The sequence below is a fragment of the Blennius ocellaris genome, assembly GCF_963422515.1.
Source record: "Blennius ocellaris genome assembly, chromosome: 11".
Lineage (NCBI taxonomy): Eukaryota > Metazoa > Chordata > Actinopteri > Blenniiformes > Blenniidae > Blennius > Blennius ocellaris.
Genome location: NC_137660.1, coordinates 9,987,342 through 10,006,996, shown reverse-complemented (window position 1 = coordinate 10,006,996; position 19,655 = coordinate 9,987,342). Strand labels below are relative to the sequence as shown.

General features: G+C 45.5%; 2 protein-coding genes across 2 annotated transcripts in view; one reads left to right on the top strand and one right to left on the bottom strand.

Annotated features, from left to right (window-relative positions):
- Nucleotides 1-474: 474 nt before the first annotated feature.
- Nucleotides 475-4,462, bottom strand: ucmab (upper zone of growth plate and cartilage matrix associated b; the record flags this gene model as incomplete). The annotated part of the gene is made up of 5 exons (XM_080504603.1): nucleotides 475-592; nucleotides 675-773; nucleotides 3,899-3,994; nucleotides 4,248-4,310; nucleotides 4,405-4,462. The coding sequence occupies 5 exons, from the start codon at nucleotides 4,460-4,462 to the stop codon at nucleotides 495-497; spliced, it is 414 nt and encodes a 137-aa protein (XP_080360729.1). The 3' UTR covers nucleotides 475-494.
- A 3,447-nt stretch (nucleotides 4,463-7,909) lies between these two features.
- The window catches only part of LOC308136310 (cyclin-dependent kinase 17-like), a 28,709-nt gene continuing 16,963 nt past the window's right edge, over nucleotides 7,910-19,655 (top strand). The window contains 2 exon segments of the mRNA XM_080504598.1: nucleotides 7,910-8,239; nucleotides 19,373-19,521. Of these exon segments, the coding sequence (XP_080360724.1) occupies nucleotides 19,395-19,521 (127 nt within the window). The 5' untranslated portion in view covers nucleotides 7,910-8,239; nucleotides 19,373-19,394.

The window sequence follows — 19,655 nt, the reverse complement described above, 5'->3', positions numbered from 1 at the left end:
GTAAATGTGTTAGTATATTTACACTTTAGCTGCTTGTGGTTGTAAAGTAATATCCCATCGATTCCAACAGTGAATTTGGAAACTTTTGGTTTTTTTTTTTTAACAGCATGGTGACATAATGGAATGTTATTTTCTAAATTCAAAACGGCACAAATCAACAGCATCAGAAAATACATTGATTATGGAAATGATCTCGGACAAAACACGGTCAACGCAACGACTTTTCATTGGCTCTGATTGTGGAATTGATGTAGGGAGATTATTTTGATAGTATTTCTCAGTGATGCTCTGCTGGTCTTATAAGAATATTATTACCAAAAAAAACAACGTAAATAAACAGAAAAACAAATAGGATTAATCAGTCAGATCAGTATAGACGGTGATGTCACGGTCAACGGTGGCAAAAGCCAAAAGTTAAAATAACCGACGAGGGTTTAAAAAGCGGTTATTGAAGTATGAAGATATAAAGATGAGGGTTTTTTGTCGTCGCGGCCTCAGATTGAGTGACGGTTGTACTCGTGGGGGGGATGCATCCCGTCGTAGTGGAACTCCCTCCACTGCTCCGTGCTCTCTCTGGTCCTCTCGTCTTGCTCTGCAACATCACCAGAGATTTTAGACGGCGACAGTGAATGAAACTGTATAACAGTTCTTTTTTTTTTTTTTTTTTCCTTTACCATCATTCTCCTCTTCGGCGTAGCTTTCAAATTCGTTTCTTTTCTCCTCGTGAAACTCTCGTTTCCGCTCGTCTGCAGCCAGGACCTGCCTCTGCTCGGCTGAAAACACAGCAGAACCAGTAGGGATCCAATCACTGTGACGGTCGTGAAGTGAAATCTGCATCCTGGAGTCAGTATTGGTGGACGCCATGTCACCCTCATTACTGTCCGCTATATACAAGTCAAAACAAGGTTTTAGACACAAACTAAATTGAAAAAAAAACAAAACATTTGTGTGAATGTGACACACTCACATTCACACCAAGGGGCAATTTCCAGGACACCAAATAACCTCAAACACATGTATCAGTATTATGGGATGAGGTCGCCCACACACACACACACACACACACTGGCTATAGTCTGGACTTCACCACCCGGGATGACCCCACACTGACCGCTGCACTGACCCATTCTGATCTCAAACCGTAAAACAAACTGAAATCACCTCTTTGGAGAAAGTTACAATATAAACCATTGAATGGAAGAAAAAAAACTCTACTTTTTGTAAGAGCTCAGAACAAAAATGCTAAAAAAAAAAAAAATCACATTTACATATTTCCTAGTTAAAATACTTTCAACACATGCTGCTTGGATACGTGCTAATCTGTTATGTTCTGGGTACTTTTTAATAACTAATAGTAAAACTAGTATCGGTTAATAGTACTCAGTAATCTATAGAAAGTTACAACGCCGCAGAAATCTTTTTTGCGAACCTGCTTTTGCTCAGTTTTGCTTTATCTGACATATTTGATTACTAATAAATGTATATATTAGTGTTTGTATTTGTATTTACAGCATTGTTTTTTTCTTGACATCCTTTCTCATCATAGTAGATTTTGCTTTAGTTTCTCGCCATTTAAAAGGTTAACGAACTAGTGAAGAGCAAAGAGGACTATTTGAATCAGCACTACTGTTGATCTTCTTCATCATCGGGGATAAAAGAGAAGATAAACGATGAAGAACATTTGTTTCATGTAAAGAAGAAATTTTGCGGAGGAAACAATAAAAATATAACGTCTTCTTGCTCTAAAAGCTCTTGACATTATTTTGCTGCCACGTCCAAACACTCGTCTCTTGTGTGGACGAGTAAGAGACGCTCCCCCTCTGACTGCCGGGACGTTAGAAACAGACACCAGTGGAGGCAGGAGGCGTTTGCAATGGCCCCTCTGACCTTTTTGGAAAAACGGGTCATGACCTTTGACCCTCTGGTTGGGATTCTCAGCTTGAGTTTGTGCACGCAGTGGGAGCTGTGTGTGTGTGTGTGTGTGTGTGATGGTCAGGTCTCCCCCAGTTCTCATACATTTCAGGTAAAATGATGGATCCGTGGGCGGACGCATTGCTTTTCATTTGTTGTCTTATCTCTTTCTATTGTTTGCTGTGGTTTTTAAATTTTTTTTATTATTATTATTATTATTATCTAACACATCACCTGCCTCACGCTCTCCAACTCAAAAAACAACAACAAAAAAACCCCACAATAGCGCTAATTTAGACTACGGTAATGTATGGGTGTCAGTGACTTGCTTCAGAATGCTCCCTCATTAGTCATTAGTCCGCCCACTGCAGCTCAAACCTGCACTGAAATATTCTCCCTTCTACCTGAGAGGGGCCTGTTTGAGCGTCAGCATGCAGCGGGAGAGGCTCTTCAAAGTGAGCAGCTCATTTGTCTCACTATTTTTTTCATTATTTTTTTCTATCCCACAGACCTTTTTGCTTCTGTGTGCCGGCACATTCCACATGCAGCTCCCAGCCGCTCACCCACTCACTCGTCCATCTGAGCCTTTTCAACTCGGTTCTCTGCTCCTGTGCTTGTGCTGCCTTTATATCCCTCCTCGGGCTGCCAGGCACACCGTCTCTTCTGCTGGTCGTTGTTGTTGTTGTTGTTCAGACGGCCACGGTTGTGTTACGCAACTCGGAGCCGTGTGTGTGTTTTTTTTGCGGTGTGTGTTCTCACCTCCCTGTCCGGCGGAGCCGCTGGAGAATGTCAAACAACTGTACGGTGTGTGAATACAGATGTGTGCGTGAGCTCTCCGTGCTGTCCTGCGGCTCCTGCAGCTGCAGCTGCAGCAGCCACAGACTGTCCAGGTGGTCTCTGGATGCTGCCAGGTACAGTCTGCAGCAGCTGCTATGCTTCCGGCAGGTAAACGTCGCGACTGCATTAAACACGTTTGCTCGACATGCAGTCTGGAGGCAAAAAAAATCCATTCATGAGTCTGACTGTTGTCAAGTCTGCACAAGTCAAGTGAAAGTCCACACCTCACATAGAGTCAGTCTCATGTTACCTTAGCGTGTGTTTTTAATGGGGAAAAAACTAACTTTAAATGCATTTCACTGTCTGAAAGTTGCTACATGACTAAAGATTAGCTCATTGAACGGTTAATCGATCAAGTGGATTAGTCTGGCTCCATGTTTACATGAGGGGCCTATTTATTTCAATTTACAACTATTTTTCCTTCATTTTTTTATCAATTTGCATTTTTTTTTTTGGAGATTTCTCAACAAAATGACACAATAAATCTATTATTGACATTAAATCATACAACTCAATCTTTTTTTTTCTTTTTTAACAATGGACAGCCCAGCATCATATTCAGGGTAAAGACCACAAATGTAAAAAAAAAAAAAAAGGGGTTTTAACTGTGGATGGTTGCAGTATTCAGCGAGTTGACATGGCATCCATGTGAAATGTGACACATTTAACCGTGGAGCTCCTACCCTCAGTATAAACTCCCTTTTTCCTCTTGTGTTTGATTCCTGACGTCTCAGAATCGTTGTCAAAGAAATGCACCTCTAAAATAAACGTAGCACCTACTTTGAATACTTATGCAGCAGTCGTTTCTGGTCGATCCTGTCACTTTCACTGTGCTCACTCTTCATTGACGTAGAATATTAGTCATTAGAGGAGTCCTGGTGATCAACAGCCTGCAGGATGTGTGTGTTTGTTTTGTGGTTGACGGAGGCAGACGGAACATGGTGACATGTGAGAGTGTCTCTGTTGCCAGAAGCTGTCCTTCATGACAACGTACCACCACACACACACACACACACACACACACACACACACACACACACACACACACACACACACACACACACACACACACACACACACACACACACACACACACACACACACACACACACACACACACACACACACACACAAACCAGAGTGAACTCACCGTTAATCTCATCCTGGGACTTCACGCCTCGTCTGCTGCGTTTTCTGAAGAAGTTTGAGGCGTCCTCCTCTTTCATGAAGATCCTCCTCAGTGGGCCTGCGGAGGAAGCAGGAGGTGGTTGAGCTCCCATCATGAAGACATTGAAGAAGAAGAAGAAGAAGAAGAAGAAGAAGAAGAAGAAGAAGAAGAAGAAGAAGAAGAAGAAGAAGAAGAAGAAGAAGAAGAAGAAGAAGAAGAAGAAGAAGAAGAAGAAGAAGAAGAAGAAGAAGAAGAAGAAGAAGAAGAAGAAGAAGAAGAAGAAGAAGAAGAAGAAGAAGAAGAAGAGAGGATGCACAGTGCAGTGCCTCACCTTTAGGGTCTTTGGCAGTGCCGGTGCTGCTGGACACGGCTGCAGAGTCGGCCTCTGGAGACCCTGGGTCAGAATCAGAGGACAAAATGTCAAAATCCACATAGAACTGCATATGAGCTCTTTTGCTTTGCCCCCCCCCCCCCAACATGAGACTTACAGGAAAGTGCAAGAAGCACCGTGAAGAGGGCCAGGGAAGCTGTGTACGTCCAGGACATCTTGATCTCTGCCTCTCAATTGTTGCGAGACACAAGTTGTGAAGGAGGACAGGAGAGAGACGGATGAGAGTGATGGGGTGGAGAGCCAGGGGCGATATTGAGAGAGAGAGGGAGGGAGGGAGAGAGAGAGAGAGAGAGGGAGGGAGGGAGTGACCGGGCACATCTGATAAGAGGCTGAATCCAACAAACACCAGAGAAATGTCTTGGAAGTGACAGGAATGTGCCTCCAATTTAATTTCGACTCAATAAACCTGCTACATTCCTGCTCGTCTCGTCGTTTCAGCCGCGGCCACAGGCGAGGCTGAAGTCACACTATTTATCTTGCCCATTGAGCCATTTATCCTCAGTGAGACCACAGGCCTGTGACAGCTTGTTTCTCTAGTCACACAGCAGGGGGTCACATGTAGAAATTGCAGGAGTTGCAGCAGAGAATAAAGATAAATGAAAACCAAAATACAGTCGTTTCTAATTAAAAAAAAGAACTCTTTTAGGGCCGCATTTGGAAACGTCCCGTCAACAAGGCCGTTCTCTCTGCACTGCATCAAGTTGTACAGGAAAGTACGCAGGCTTCTGTTTGCTTGACTCTTTTTTTTTTTCTTCTTCTTTTTTTTTTTCTTGGCCGTGCCCCAGAAAAGAGTGAATGCATAAATTGTCTGGTGGAGGAGGAACTCCAAGGTGGAAGGATTGTTGCTCGGGGAGGTGTGAAGGAGTTGGACAGGGTTTGGAGAAGACATGCAGGAAGCAGGTTCAACTCAGGAATGTGTGAAATACACGGGGTGGACAGACTGCAGGTCAGTCAGTCGGGACAATAACATCAAATATTTCTGTACACAAATTCATTTTTCTCTTTTTCATAAGCTTATTTCAGTTTGGCCGAAGCTTGAAATAAGGATAATTCCGCTGTAATCACATGGGCAATATTCAACACTTGCTATCTTTTCACTGAAAACAAAATGAGCCAGATTTATTCTCCCCATGTATAATATTGATGAACAGCAACAACACAACGTAGAAACATGTGGATAATGTTGTTTTAACCATGAACTCTAATTGAAAAGTTAAGTTAAGCTGTCAGTTATTTCACAAAATGTAAATTGTATTGTTTTGAGTGGGTCTGAATTTAAAAAGAAAAAAATCTGATTGTATAAACTGGTGTTGTATTTTTAAAATGTGAAAACATTTTCAAAGACAACTGACTTGATGTTTACTGAAACGAGTAGCTGAGCATGTGAAAAGCACTTTTGTCAACTTTTACAATTCATGCATGTATTCCTGACAATGTTTTCCTGATTTGGTCCAATTTGGGAATTAAAAATGTTTATTTTTAGGTATTTACAGGCCTGCGGTTTTGCTCGCAGCACATTTCCACAGTTTCCCAACCTGCCCAGTATTACTGCTTTAGTTCTACTGTGTGAGATTATCCATGACTTGCTATGTACACTTTTGCAACATATCTATGTAAACTGAACATGGTCTGTAGGAAACACCCAATAAAAAAACAAAAACGTTTAAAATAAACAAAAATAAATGTTGCACCATGCTTTGTATGGTTTATTCTCAGACTGCTCAAATTGTTAAATGCGATAATGCTTGGTAATAAATATGTAAATCGTTAATAATGCGTTCTTTCAAAAGTCTTCTGTTGTTTGGTGTCAAATTTATTAGATATTCAGACATTTATATGGTCTCTTACCTCTTAAATTGCTTGAGTGGTTGAATTTTTTCCTGCTGGATATGTAAAGACTGATGAAAGAAATAGATACGAATGTGAGTCATCCTCCTCATTTTCTCATAACATTAAATGTCATTTTGAGTAAAAGTGCCATCAGGAAGTTTTTCCATGTTCTTTTGTTGTTGTTTGAGTACTTGTGCTGCACAAATACAAGTCTCTGCATGAGATCTACTTTAAAAAATCAGAAGTCAGTACTGAGCATGGACGCAATTTAACTTCATATTTGAGGATTTCACCAGCATTTTGATAGCTAATAAACTAATTATTTTAATATATAAACTGCCACATTGTAAGTTAAATTATTGTTAATCTAAGTATGTGCTTGTGCTTTGATTGTATATTATATACAAGTAGATTGAAAGAAATAACTGCTATTGATAATATAATATCCTGCATGGAAAATGTAAGCAAATGTACTTCTTTGTGAACTTGTTTTATATTTTGAATTTCATTCTTTTCAGGAGTAGTTTTTGTTTGTTTGTTTTATTTACTTAGGAGCTGAGCTAGATTTAAGGAAGACAAGCCACGTTTTTGTAAACTACACACAGATATATCAAATGCTATATTTTATGAAATGGATGTTGAGATTAAATCAATGACATAAAGACAATAGTTCACATTAAAGATTTCCAGGTAGTTGTTGATTTCCATCTGAAGTTCTCTTTCCTCTAAAACCAGTCAGTATAAATGTTATTATCATTTCAGGGCTGCTCACAGTTTGTTTGAATATAATATCATGTGTCATCTTCCAGCTTCAATCAGACAACATGGAAGATTATTGTTTTGGAGGATTGTTTTCTTGTATTAAAACATTTATTTTTCATGTATGAACATTTCTGACTTTTCTTTTCTTTTTCATTAACAATTAGGTAGAGTTTGATAACGTCATTCAAGTATTAAAAAAATATTTAAAAAAAAGTATAAAGAAATTCCAATTCATCAGTTTGGTTGTTTTTTGTGGGAAAACAAAAAACAAAAACCCAACATGAGTTACAATCAAAAAGCAAGCAACCTTAAAAGACATATGAAAGTTATATTCAAGGTCATTCCAGAATGTTCTGGAATTTGGACATTTGTAGAAAAGATGATGAATTGATTCAATGGCCTGATTTCAGATAAAACAGTGAGACTCAATGTTGGTGAACTAGGATGTCACTTGACTTGTTGGGTATATGTAATCTAATATGTAATGGAGTATTTTGAAGTGGACTTGGTTAAGATAGAGTATTTATAAGGTAGAAGCATAAATCCTGTGGGCCAATAACGGCCCCACCAAACCACCAAGCAAATCAAAAAGATTTCAAAGAAAATATGGATTTGTTTGAATGAATATTTGTTTATTCATTCATCATGCAACAGCTATAGGATAATTGTTTGGTACATTGTAAACATTTTTGATTGGTTTTGTGAAAATGTTGTCATTTTCATTAAAAGTTAAAATGTAAAGGTAATAATGGCTATTTTCCTGGTTAAATTGTGCAGAACTAAAATGTGTTCGACGCCTCGTGGATGAGTTCTGCACCGCTGCAGGGTTTGTGTGACTTCCTCATTTCCTCCAGTAGGGGCCGCTGTGGAGCCACATTGGCGGGGCGGCGTGTTTGCTCCCCCGCAGCAAGCCGCAGGGGGTCGCTGTCTCCCCGCTGACCCTCCCACCGGCGCGGCGCTGTGGAGGCAGGCGGAGAGAGAGGAGGACGCACTCGGATCAACTAGTCACAACCGCCGTGCCTCGCGCTCACTGCCATGGTCTCACCCGCCGCAGCAGCGACTCGTTTTCCTCCGCGGAGGTGAAACTTAAAAAAAAAAAAAAAAAATTAATAAAGGAGAAGAAGAAGAAGCCATGCCGGTGGACCCGACAGCCCCGCAGGAGTGAGAGCGACACGGCGGAGCTCCGAGGACCCAAGAACCGACACCACAAAGCGGAGGAGGAGGAGGAGGAAGGAGAAGCCGTCGGTGCAGTTTTATCGCTCGGAGGGAAAGACGGCGTCCGGCCTGAAGAGAAGCTCCGAGGTCGGGGACTCCGGTCGGAGCAGCGCTCACCGTTTCTGGTAAGAGCCAGTCGCGGGGGGGTAGGAGGGGGGGGGGGGTCGGGAGGGTCGGTCTGGAGGCGTCCTTCTGCTTCCTGGAGGTGTTCACCTCAGTGAAAAGAGCCTAAGTTGGATGAACGAGGGGGGACATGTTTGTTTTCACTGACGTGCGGCGGCTGGCAGGCTTCACTTGACGGCTCACTTTGTTGTAATTGTGTTGCGTTTGTTCGGTCCACGTTGGAGCTCCGGGCTGCCTGCCTTCACTAACCCACTCCGGACTAACTTCCCCGAGGGGTCGGTGTGGGGGGGTTGAGGGGGGTGGTTTGTTTCCCGACGGGGGCTCACGGTTACACGTTCCAGCCAGTTGGTTGTTGGACGACACGGGGAGCCGCAGCGGCTGAAGTACCCGGTGCTGCTGCTGCTGTGCTGCGGGGGTTCGGAGGACCGGGGGGTGGGGGGGCAGGAGGCAGGAGAGGAGGCTCGGCCTGGATCGTCTTGCATACTTGCAACCAAAACATTCCCTGACCCACATTTCAGAGATGTCCTGTCGCTCCGGGACACATTTTTTTCTTCTCTCTTTAGGCACAAAAGTCATAGAAGCAGCTCACAGACTGTACCAGTCAGAGCTGTGTGTGTGTGTGTGTGTGTGTGTGTGTGTGTGTGTGTGTGTGTGTGTGTGTGTGTGTGTGTGTGTGTGTGTGTGTGTGTGTGTGTGTGTGTGTGTGTGTGTGGCAGGATGTTCAAGGGGAAGACATTATTGTTTTGGAACTTGCACCTCATGTTCACCTCGAGGACTGCAGAGGTCACCCTGACAGTCCATCACCAGGAGACACTTCTATTAACACCTCTGGCTAATTCCCATGTTTTTTTGTTTGTTTTTGGCCTATTGGACAAAAACCCAGAGAGACTGTACTCAAACCCACAAACTTCACCATAAAGTGAGAGTGCTAAACACTTCACCAGCATGATCTGAAATAAACAGTCATTTCGCTTATAAAGACAAACACTTTACCCCCACTGTTGGAGAATTTAGCTTTAAACCATATTCACATCATAATTGAGACGTCACTGGGGTTTGTTGTCGCAGGTGTAAGATTAACTAAACTTAAATGAACCACAGTGCTCAACGGAGCCATAAAGTCAATGATAAACTCCTCGACAAGACGGTTTGTGTTGAATCTAAAGTAAACTGAAGTCTGAACTGTCTTCCCTGCTGATTAGTTTATTACAGAACTGTGCCTCATCTACCGACCAGTATCGCATCGACTCCACGAAGTTTAAGCCAGTGACTGACAGAGCTGAGTTTTGCTCCAGTTCATGTGAAATTACAGCATATTTTACAGATGTTTTAAATATTTGACCTTTCTCATGGGTGTTGAAGCTAAAACCCGATCAACACCAGCTACCGCCTTCGCTAATCTCCATTATTATTATTACAGCTGCATGATACATTGCGTCATCGCAGTATGTGTGTTTGCAATATACACGTTGCAAAAGACAAGACTGGCTTGCAGTAGATTTTTATTTTTTTTCATGCACTATGCATTCAGACTCTGCTTGTCAACATGTTTGTCCAATCAGGTGCAGCCCTACTGCCCCAGATAGTGTCGATCATGGATCATATTTCACGTCATTACATCATTCCTGGTGACAACAGGAGTTAGAAGCACAAAAAAAAAAAAATCAGTAAAAACAACAGTTTCCTAAACCCTGCTGTGTCGTGCAGGTCTTCCACTGATTAAATAAGAGTAAAGATGGTTTTAAACAACTATAAATGGATCCAAAAAGAGAAAAGGGACTTTTATGTGGAAGTACGAATCTTAAGGTGCAAATTCATCAAATACTTGGGTGTTTATTCATCGTAAGTCTTATTGTAATACTCGATAATATTATCGCACCCTCACCTAAAACGACGCAGCCCTGCAGGATATCCATAGATCCAAGTTTTCCTAATAAACTGTGCAGTTTGTTAATCACATTTGGTCAACGGGGGCTCACGTGTACAACGCTTCACTCAGATGTTTGTGTGGCAGAGCAATAAAGTAAAAAAGTAGAAATGGAGGAGCTGAGCTGCAAACAAGCTTCATTTTAAGCACTGGTCTTCTTCGATGACACTGAAGGCCGCGAAATGAACGGCACCAAAACACCACCAAGACATTTATTGATTACTGATCATTATCCCTTCATTGCTAAAGCAGTAGATGGAATTGATTTTGCTCAGAGTCCAGTGTTGATAAAGTACTTTTTAAAGGGTAGTCACAGTAGATCTGTCTTGGTTGCTTGCAGCCTTTACTGTGCAGAATCGTATGTGAGCGTTGGGTTCATACGACCAGAACAACGTCTGTATGTTCCTCAAAGGCCCAACAAGTCCCGGAGCTGTGCAACATCGTCGATTGAATAAAACCAGAACGTAAACATCCTGACTCTGTAGCCTGAAGGAACTTGAGGTTCAGACCACAGATGTGACTGTTGACGGGTTGAGTTTTCTTGGTGGCTGAATGAAAGAGCTGTCGAAGCAACTTCTGTCATTTCCTGTTTGTATGTCATGGTTTCTGACAGCCAGAAGCTGCCGAGCCTCCCCCCGAGGTATTTGGTCACGGAGGACTTTCTTGTCCGTTTCGGGCTGGGGAGTGTAGTGCCGCTGTGCTGCCGTGCCCGCGGCAAGTGGGGCGAGGAGCAGTTGGAGGACGGCGCGCCCGAGTGTGTTGGTCGGACGCGGGGTCGTTCCCTTGGTGAGGGCCTTGGGGGATGAGCGGTGGCAGGGTAACCCGACCTGCTGCGAAACAGCTGTAGCCACGCGGTGCTGATCCCCGGAGTCCCAGTGCGGATCGGGTGGTGGTCCTGTATGTGAATGGGCGTGCGAGGGCGTACGCCCAACGAACGGGGGCATTTCAAAATGCACTCCCATCGCCCGCTCAGACCAAAACGTCACCCCCCCCCCACCCACCCCACCCCCTCCCTCCCGGCAGCATTTATTCCCTTTTTGTTTGTCCGTCTTGCGGACACAACCCGGCCTTCCTCCCCGACCGCGTGTGTGTTTGCGCGTCCGCGAGCCGAGTTCGCGTCGAGGCGGCCCGGGCGAAGACAGCTGGCTGAAGGTTAATGTGTCACCGTGCTCCGGGGAGCAGCTGCTATGTCACAGGCACCACTCCTGGCTATAGATAGCCGTGAATACAAACTCTTCCCTCTTTTTTTCTCTCTGCTGCATTAACACAAGATCTCCGGCACCAGTGTGCAGCCCAGCCTCCCCCCCCCCCCTGCATTCAGTTGCCCCACAAGACAAATGCAGCCTCTTGCAAGACTATTCCCACTCCCCGATTCCTCATCGCCGTGTCTGGCTGGAAGCGTCTGTTGATACTGAAGACCCCCACCACCCTCCCCTCCCACCCACCCCCCCACCAAGCCTCCAGCCAGTTGGCTGAGAAGCTGTGTGGGCTATACAGCAGTGAGTTAGGCTCCATATCTGGGCCGTGATCGCCGGTATTAATGTCTGAAACAGGTGAGGGGCAAATATTGACGGGGTTTGCCGGGAACTTGCCAGAACATTTGTCTGACCCTTTATTTTGGAAGCAGCGGCACTCGCATGTCCAAACAAACTGTCGTCGCAGCCGGCAAAGCCCTGCATATTTTTGAGACGCACCGTGTGGCGTTCATAATTAAGTCCTCTCCGCTTTAATGTAAATCCACGCTAAGTCCATGTGTTTGGGTTTTTAATTAGCTACTTTTAGATCCCGGGCCGGCCTTCTCCACCCCGAGATGGCCGCCGTTCATCCACTAAAAATAAATATCGGTTTCCTTTTGTAATGCCAGGCTCTCTTCTCCACGGTAAGTCTCCACCTCGCTAAGCTACAGCAAACAGTTTGTGAAGGAGTTACGAAAACAGATTTAGACATTTGCAGGGGGTCGTAACACCCCCCCCCCCCCACCCCACCCCCCCACCCACCCCCACAGAGCCTGGCACATGTCTCACTTGATTGTTCACAACATCCGCAAAACGGTCTTGTATTAGTCCCAGAGGTCTCGAAGCCATTTCAATTTGATATTTCTGTAATGAAATATTCAAGGAATAACATTTGGACCTTCAGCCGGTCGGTCTGGTCTTCATTCAGGTTGTGGTCGTCATCTTCCTGCTTCTGCACTTCTTTTTTCTTGACGTTCGACGACTGAATAATTGCAGGACTGGAAAGAATGATTTATGTTATGAGGATTTCTCAATGGCCCCACATGGCATAACGACAGTTGTGTGTCACCGCAGGCCAGTCGTCAGCACAGAGATGCGTGTTTTTATCACAGGCCCTCGTGCTTCATGCACACTTTTGACAGTAATTTTGCCGAGAACTTACCTCGTCGCCGTGATTCCATAAAAAAAAAAAAAAAGAAAGTCATTTGCACATATTCTTGTATGTTTGCGTCTCCGACGAGTCGCAAGCTGTCGTCACCCAGACTGATAGGAGTTCTGATTAAACGGGATTCTCTCAATGATTTGTCAGGCTTCTGGATTTGTGATTTAAAAAAATTTTTTTTTTCAAGCAGTCCCAGTCAATTCAAGCTCGTGACCATGAGGCAACTTTAGACAAATAAGGGGCAGTCGGGACAAACACTGCCGGCACAGGAGTCCCCTCACAGTGCAAACACCACTATCAGCCGGAGCACGTGCCGGGCTGCTGCTGCCCGTGACAAGAAGATGGGATTTTAAAGGTTTTTGGGGGTCAGCTGGGGAAGCAGTTTTTAAAAAGTCCCATATATTTTCAATACTGTTGTGTAAAACAGCAGCCACACGGAGAAGTTTTCCAACTGCCTGGGAAAAAGGCAGCTGGACACCAGTGTGCATCAGGATTGTTGATACAAGAGGGAAATAAAAATGTTGTTTAACGCTAGGATTTTTAATTTTTTAATTTTTTAAATTTTATTTCACTTCACTTTTCATGTTATGAAGCATGAACATCCGGGACAAAGCAACTCTTTTCAGACATTAATTGGTAATCTGTCACCTGGATATGAGTTTCGACACGATACCAGAAAGCAAATTACATGCAAATAACACAAATCCTTCCAAATAAAAAAAACAAAAAACGATTCAATTCACATAGATATACTTGTCACAAGCTTGTTATATGACTCTTTTCTAAATTAGACACACAATTTTTCAATATTTTCTGACATTTTACAAATGTAATAATTTAGCGAGAAGCTGCTAGAATAACGCAGATTACACTGCAGGTTCAATGCGGACAGTTGAATGCATGGCAGCAGCTTCCTGCAGGATGTCTGTCAGCACACAGCTGCATGGGGCCTGCAGGCAGCCTGAACTGGCCACAAAGAGCCGTTTCTGTTTGCACTTTGATATGGAAACTGATATTCTGATAACACCATCCTGCCGCCCGGCCCTCAGGTTAGATAGTAACCCGGGGCTCCTGTTGTTCCCTGCTAAAAGCCACGAAATGCGACCCGGGCCGCTGCAGCGAGGACGGGAGCGGGACGCTTAATTGTCCCCCTCGCTGATGCTTAATGGCTTCCTTCACAAGAAAACAACAGGTGACTGGAATCAGCCGGGCCCACTCACTCTGCGATTATCTCCATAATGAGCAGGGGGCTGCAGCAGCCATGCAGCCGCTGATCGCCCATAAATAAATCAACAGATCACACTATGTAAATATCTGTCCTGGTAGGTAATCCCAAATGATCTGGTCGCTGTCAAAGCCCCAGGATTCATTGACTTCCATCCCGTTGACGAACCAGCTGAAGTCATGTGTGATTTAGTCACCTGATTCATTCATTCATGCGCCTGCAATTTCCACTCAGGTGGACGAATCAAAGTGTATCTTGATCTCGTTTCATCTGTTTATGTTTTGGTTTCCTCTGAAAGGATTCCACTCACAAAATTTGGATGTAGTTACCAAAAAAAAAGGGGGTGGGGGAGGGGGGGGGGGGGGTGATCAGATTAAAAATAATCTACTCCTTCGGGGTGACGGCGGTCTGCTGCCTGCCAGATAAAATCAGAGTCTCTTGATGTGGGTTCTCTGCTCCGATCCCAGCTGGGCCCACGGGGCTTATCTGTCACAACTCCTGCTGCTCTTTCATCCCGGTCACAAACCGCCGTCATGTGAAGTGTCAGCGACGCTCCGGACGTGTCATTTCCAACTGAGCGATCGATTGTTTCACTCGTCATGGCGTGTTTATTAAGGGAAATTGGTTTTGGTGTTGGGTTTACTTCGACAGTTAAATTTACTCACGACTGTATATTGGCGCATACAGCTGGAACAATAATACCACTGATTAGTAATAATGACACTATTGTTGTGCTGTCGCCCTCATGATTACACTCCGCTACCGAGGGGCAGTGGCGAAGAATCATGTGATTATTGCTGCGTCGGTTTAAGAGCCAAACGTTTTGAATCTGTTTGCTTGTAGTTTGAAAATCTCAGGATTCTTGCCTTTTTTCCCTCCTGTGTCTTGTGAAGTAAACAGTTTGAGTTGAAAGTGTCCATCTTTGCCAACCTGATGCCCAACGTCTAAATGTTTAATTTAGCCGGTGTCCCCATGAGCAATATCAAGATTGATGCAAAACATTGCGTCGTTCTCAATGTGAAATCACTTTTTATTTCATTTTTAGAAACAAAATAAACAATAATCACACTTGTAAAGAACAATTCATAGATGTGTTCTCTGTGGCTCGTTTCTATGGCAACTGAGCAAAACAAATAAATACGACAAAAAGGATCAGAAGAATAGTGAACATTCAGAACTGTTAGATTATGTCGTTTACCTTCTTTAGGCCTTTTAAGATCAGCGAAGCCAAGTGGAGGCATCTTGTTTAAATCCACTGTGACGATGGACTGTGTGGGGTCACAGCATCTCTGGTTAAACGTCGTCAAGCTAGCCTCGGCGCGCCGGCAGTGGCAGCACTTCCTCGTAGAATTTACCGTTGCTACAAGTTATATGTGCATTGATTATCTCACACTTTTATTCATTGAGCTTTAATGGATATATTAATTTGCGCTTGGACTATGTGTATAACTACAGGTGTGTTCGTGTGCAATAAAGATAGTTTTGAAGTAACTTTGAGTTGTGTACAAACCTGCACTGAACATGTGGTCTTAACAGCAGGCTTCAGCGGGAGCTTACGGGGGAGAGAGCAGGTCTGTCACTCAAGCCGCCGTAACCATGGCAGCGGCAGCAGCGTTAATCAGCTGGCGTCGAATCCTCCTGCTCCGCGAGAGCCGTCGCTGCGAGTGCGTCACCGTCCTGGACTGGCCTCCTTCGGCGGCTCTGGCTGAAGTGTCCACCGTCCCTCCTCCTCCTCCTCCTCCTCCTCCCAGCGCTGACCTGTCTGTCAGCACCGCTCAGCCCTGTGAATCCAGGTGACACGTGTGCTGAGTGTGAGAGCAGGCGGGGGGGGGGAGTGTGGGAGCAGGGAGACGCCGGAAAAGCAGCAGATTTGACGACGCGTTTTGTGAAGTTCAGGCAGATTTTACTTTTCAAGAGGAAACTGGCTGCAGCATGTGTCACGCACGCCTGTTTGCCATGCTCTTCACCCCGCCACATCCTGCGCCTCTTGAAAAACCCACTTTTTCTTTCTTTCTTTCCTTTTTTTGAAAAATCCGACACAATGAGACCTTTATATAAGGCCCACCATAATGGAGCCAGCTCCTTCACTCATGTCCTCATTGTCTTGGCCAGGTTGACAAAAGGCTGCTCTTTAGAGAAAAAGCGGGACTGAGGTCATCCATGAATCATGCCAATGGTCTCAGTTGTTCTCTGTACTCGTCTGTGAGCGAGAACTGTGGGGCAGAGCAGCAACATCTCAGGTCTTCAACAGGCTGCCACATCGGGGGGGGGGGGGGGGGGGGGGATTGCTGAATCCTGCAAGGAGGTCACAGGGAGGTTGTGAACTTGGCGTTTCCTGTCACTGTACGTGGTCGCCGTGCGGCTGGGGTTTTGGTTGGTTGGCTGTGATGTGATCTAGTTGAAATGGTGCAATTGCACACACTTGTCTTGCTTCCACGAGGGGGGGTCTTACCCTTTTCAGCAGCTCGCGGTTCACGGCTGGCACAGTTGCTATTTGCAGTGAGCCGCTGGAGGAAAAGGACAGAAGCCGCACGCAAGCATATGGCTATTGTCACCACTGCAGCATCTATAGTGCTCCACCCCCCCCCCCCCCCCCCCCCCCCCCCCTCCTTCTTTCTTTCTCCTTGTCTCCACCCCGCTGTCTCCTGCCTCCTATACTGCCAGGAAAAACTGGGGTGGAAAATGCAACTTAGCATGCAGGCGATGTCAGGGCTTGTTTGTCAGGCAGCAATGATGTTGTGCTGCACGCCGATGGCTGCTTTAGGTGGCGAAAACACAGTGGTATTCCTGGGGGGGTGTCTGGATATAGGGTGTATAAGATGGAGGGAGTCGGAAAATCAGCATGCGTGCAGTCTCCTGCAGTGCGCTGCATTTTGCAGCATGGAAAAAAACAGCGGGGGTTTCCATGGCAACAAATCCTAAATCAGTGCCGCAGTGCTCGGACCCTTTCGTTCCATGCAGCCCCACGACCACCCTGTCTCTACCCCCCCCCCCCCCCCCCCCCCCCCTACCCTGGCCACCTCCCAGCGGATCTGGAGCTCAGACCTCAGACCGGACTACTTAGGGGAGCAGGGATAAGGCTCAGAGCAGGGATCATGTCCAAAGCTATGCACTCGATCCCCGAGCAGGAGCAGCGGCCAGCGGCCAGCGGGTTCGGGTGCGCTGCAGACGGTCCCCGCACTCTTTTTTTTTGTTCCTCCTTCTCCTCCTCCTCTGATCGCCATCCATCCAGGGCCCTCCCGAGCGTGAATCACGTCCACAGAGGCTGCTGGATAGTAGCAAAGTCTATGCTATTCCAGAGATGTGCTCCATCGTACAGTCATCAGCTACATTAATAACTACATCAGGGGTTGAAGATATTGGCCATGAAAGCTGAGAAGAGGCCAGCTGCAAAAACCAGAAGCAGAAACCCCCCCCCTGTCAAGTTTATTGTAAACACCAGAATGGACATAAGCTCCTGGAGAGTAATGGCAGAATAGTAGGTGAACATTATTAAATCATAGGTCGAGAAATATTTTCAATTTTTGTCAGTTAAAGCTGTAAAAATTCTAAAGCGGTGGGCCGCTCACGGAGCCGCCGTGTCGCCGGGCAGAACACGACTGACGTGAAGCCGTTGTGACAGTCGAGTCGACGCTCTTCCTCATCGTGTGTCCTCCTGTGATAAACTTGACCGATTTTGTCTTTTCACGAAACGCCACAATTCACCGCGCGAGATGAGAGACAGGCGGTTGTGGCCTTTGGTTGTGCAGTGACGGGGCTCCACGGACGGCCTGGTCATCCACATATTGAAATAGGAGGACAGCATGTTGTAATAGTGGAGTACAACACTTTAGTAACCTAAGACATACGCGTTATGATGAAATATTTTCTTATTTCAGTTTTTTAAAAATGTTTTTAACTCACTTTGTGATCACAAGGAGAGTCACACACAAGAAATAATTACGAAATCGCAGGATGATAGTTCTCTAGACTCGGTGTGGTAGTTTGGAAGTTTCCAAAGTTTTCTTTCAACTTGACTTCTGGTATTGAATTCTTCACTATCTTCTGTTTACTGAAGCCACAATATGATGCATATATTTATCAGCATGAAGTCTGTTTGTTTTTATGTCTTCCAGTTATTGTATATCCGCGTCTGCGTCTCTAAAATGTGGGAAAGCCGCTGCAACTGAACGCCTTCTTTGTAGACATACGGCGGTAGTAGTTCTTGCTCCGCTCACACTCCAGCTGAGAGACGTTCAGAAACACGGTTGAAAAAGTCGGTAGAGCTCATCGAAACGGAAGGATTTTCTTTGTTCTTTGTCGTGCGATCGTCTTACAACTGCTTCATACAGTCACCTGAGATGTCTCACTTTGAATGAGTAATTGGGAATGATGATTTCCAACTTTACAGTTGAGTACAGTTGTGAGTAAGAATGGTAGGCAGACGGTCATATTTCTTCCTTGAGTCACCTCCGCCGGCTTTGGCCTGAAGCCCAGCTCAGACAGACGGATGTTGCCTTCTGCTGTATGTGCAGCTGCTGACGTTTCTACACCTGAGAACTCTGGAGAAACTTCTTTTTGTTTTCATAATTACAACGAAGTTTTTGTTGGGACCAACTTTTACGTTCTCAATTAGCGAGAAGGTGAATGGACAACGTTGACTGGTTGCTATTTATCGAGGCAGAACAAATTGTACCTCCCAATTTTTTAATCAGCTTTTGCATAAATGGTCCAAATCTGGGTAATAACATTTTACTTGTCCCATAACTTGTTAAACCAACAACTGTTTCTCTGAAAATCGCCATCGCTGGACGAGTGATCCAGTGATCGCCTCCAAGTCATCGGTGATATTTCAGAGACAAAAAGTGGAGTGACGTGGAGCCTGGAGGGGTCGGAGCCACCCGGCCTGGTTTTCCTGTCAGACTCATGTCGTCACCACAGGCACGTGTCCAGATCTGCAGCAGAAGCGCCGCCGTGATCTCCACATTGAGGTCATGTGGGAGAGGCCGCTTTGCACTCCAGCTCCTGGGAACCCTCCTTCCTGTCTTCACACCATGTTGCCCCACTGGATTTCTCTCCGTCTCTCTCTCACACGCCTCCAGCTCTCACAATCAGCCACTCTTGCGCACAGTAGTGAATGCGGCTGGAATGTGTAATGTGGACTCGCCGCGGCCCGGGACGGTCCCGCACCATTCAGCTGTTAATCCCCCCCCCCCCCCCCCCCCCGGTTTAGGATTTGCTTTTACAGCCCGGTGTGCCAGGGACCGCACTTTTAACTCATCCGCAAGAATCTCTCACCGACTCGTCGCTCTTTCCCAGGGGGGAGGAATGTAAAGCAACGGGCCCCAATGAGCTGAGTCATAATTAACATCGGAGCGTCTGGTTCAGACTCGTCCATTGTGAAATACGACGGCAGCGACATGAGGCCCGTCCTCGTGAATCAAGGCCGTTTTAACCAAACAGATTTCATGACTCGGAGGCCCACACCTGCCTCGACCAAATAGAACGGGTCTTGTTCTGAGACTAAAACCAGCTTTTGCGTCTGCTCTTTGCTGCGCCTTTTTCTCTGTCCCGCCACATCTGAGATGATGCGCTCTTCCTCCTCAGGCCTCCCCTTCCCGAGAGCTCCATGGAGAAGATGAAGCGATTCAAGCGGCGTCTGTCTCAGACCCTGAGAGGAAGCCACACCATCGACGAGTCGCTGTCCGAACTGGCTGAGCAGATGACCATCGAGGAGAACGGCCTGAAGGACAGCGGTGAGTTTCATTAGCATTATATTGCTTTAAAACATTTTTTTTTTACCAGTTTTTACCCCCCCGATGCCGAGAAATCTCGTTTCTCCAAAACTCACTGTATGATTGTACTTGTGGGTTTCAGTCTTTTACGTGGT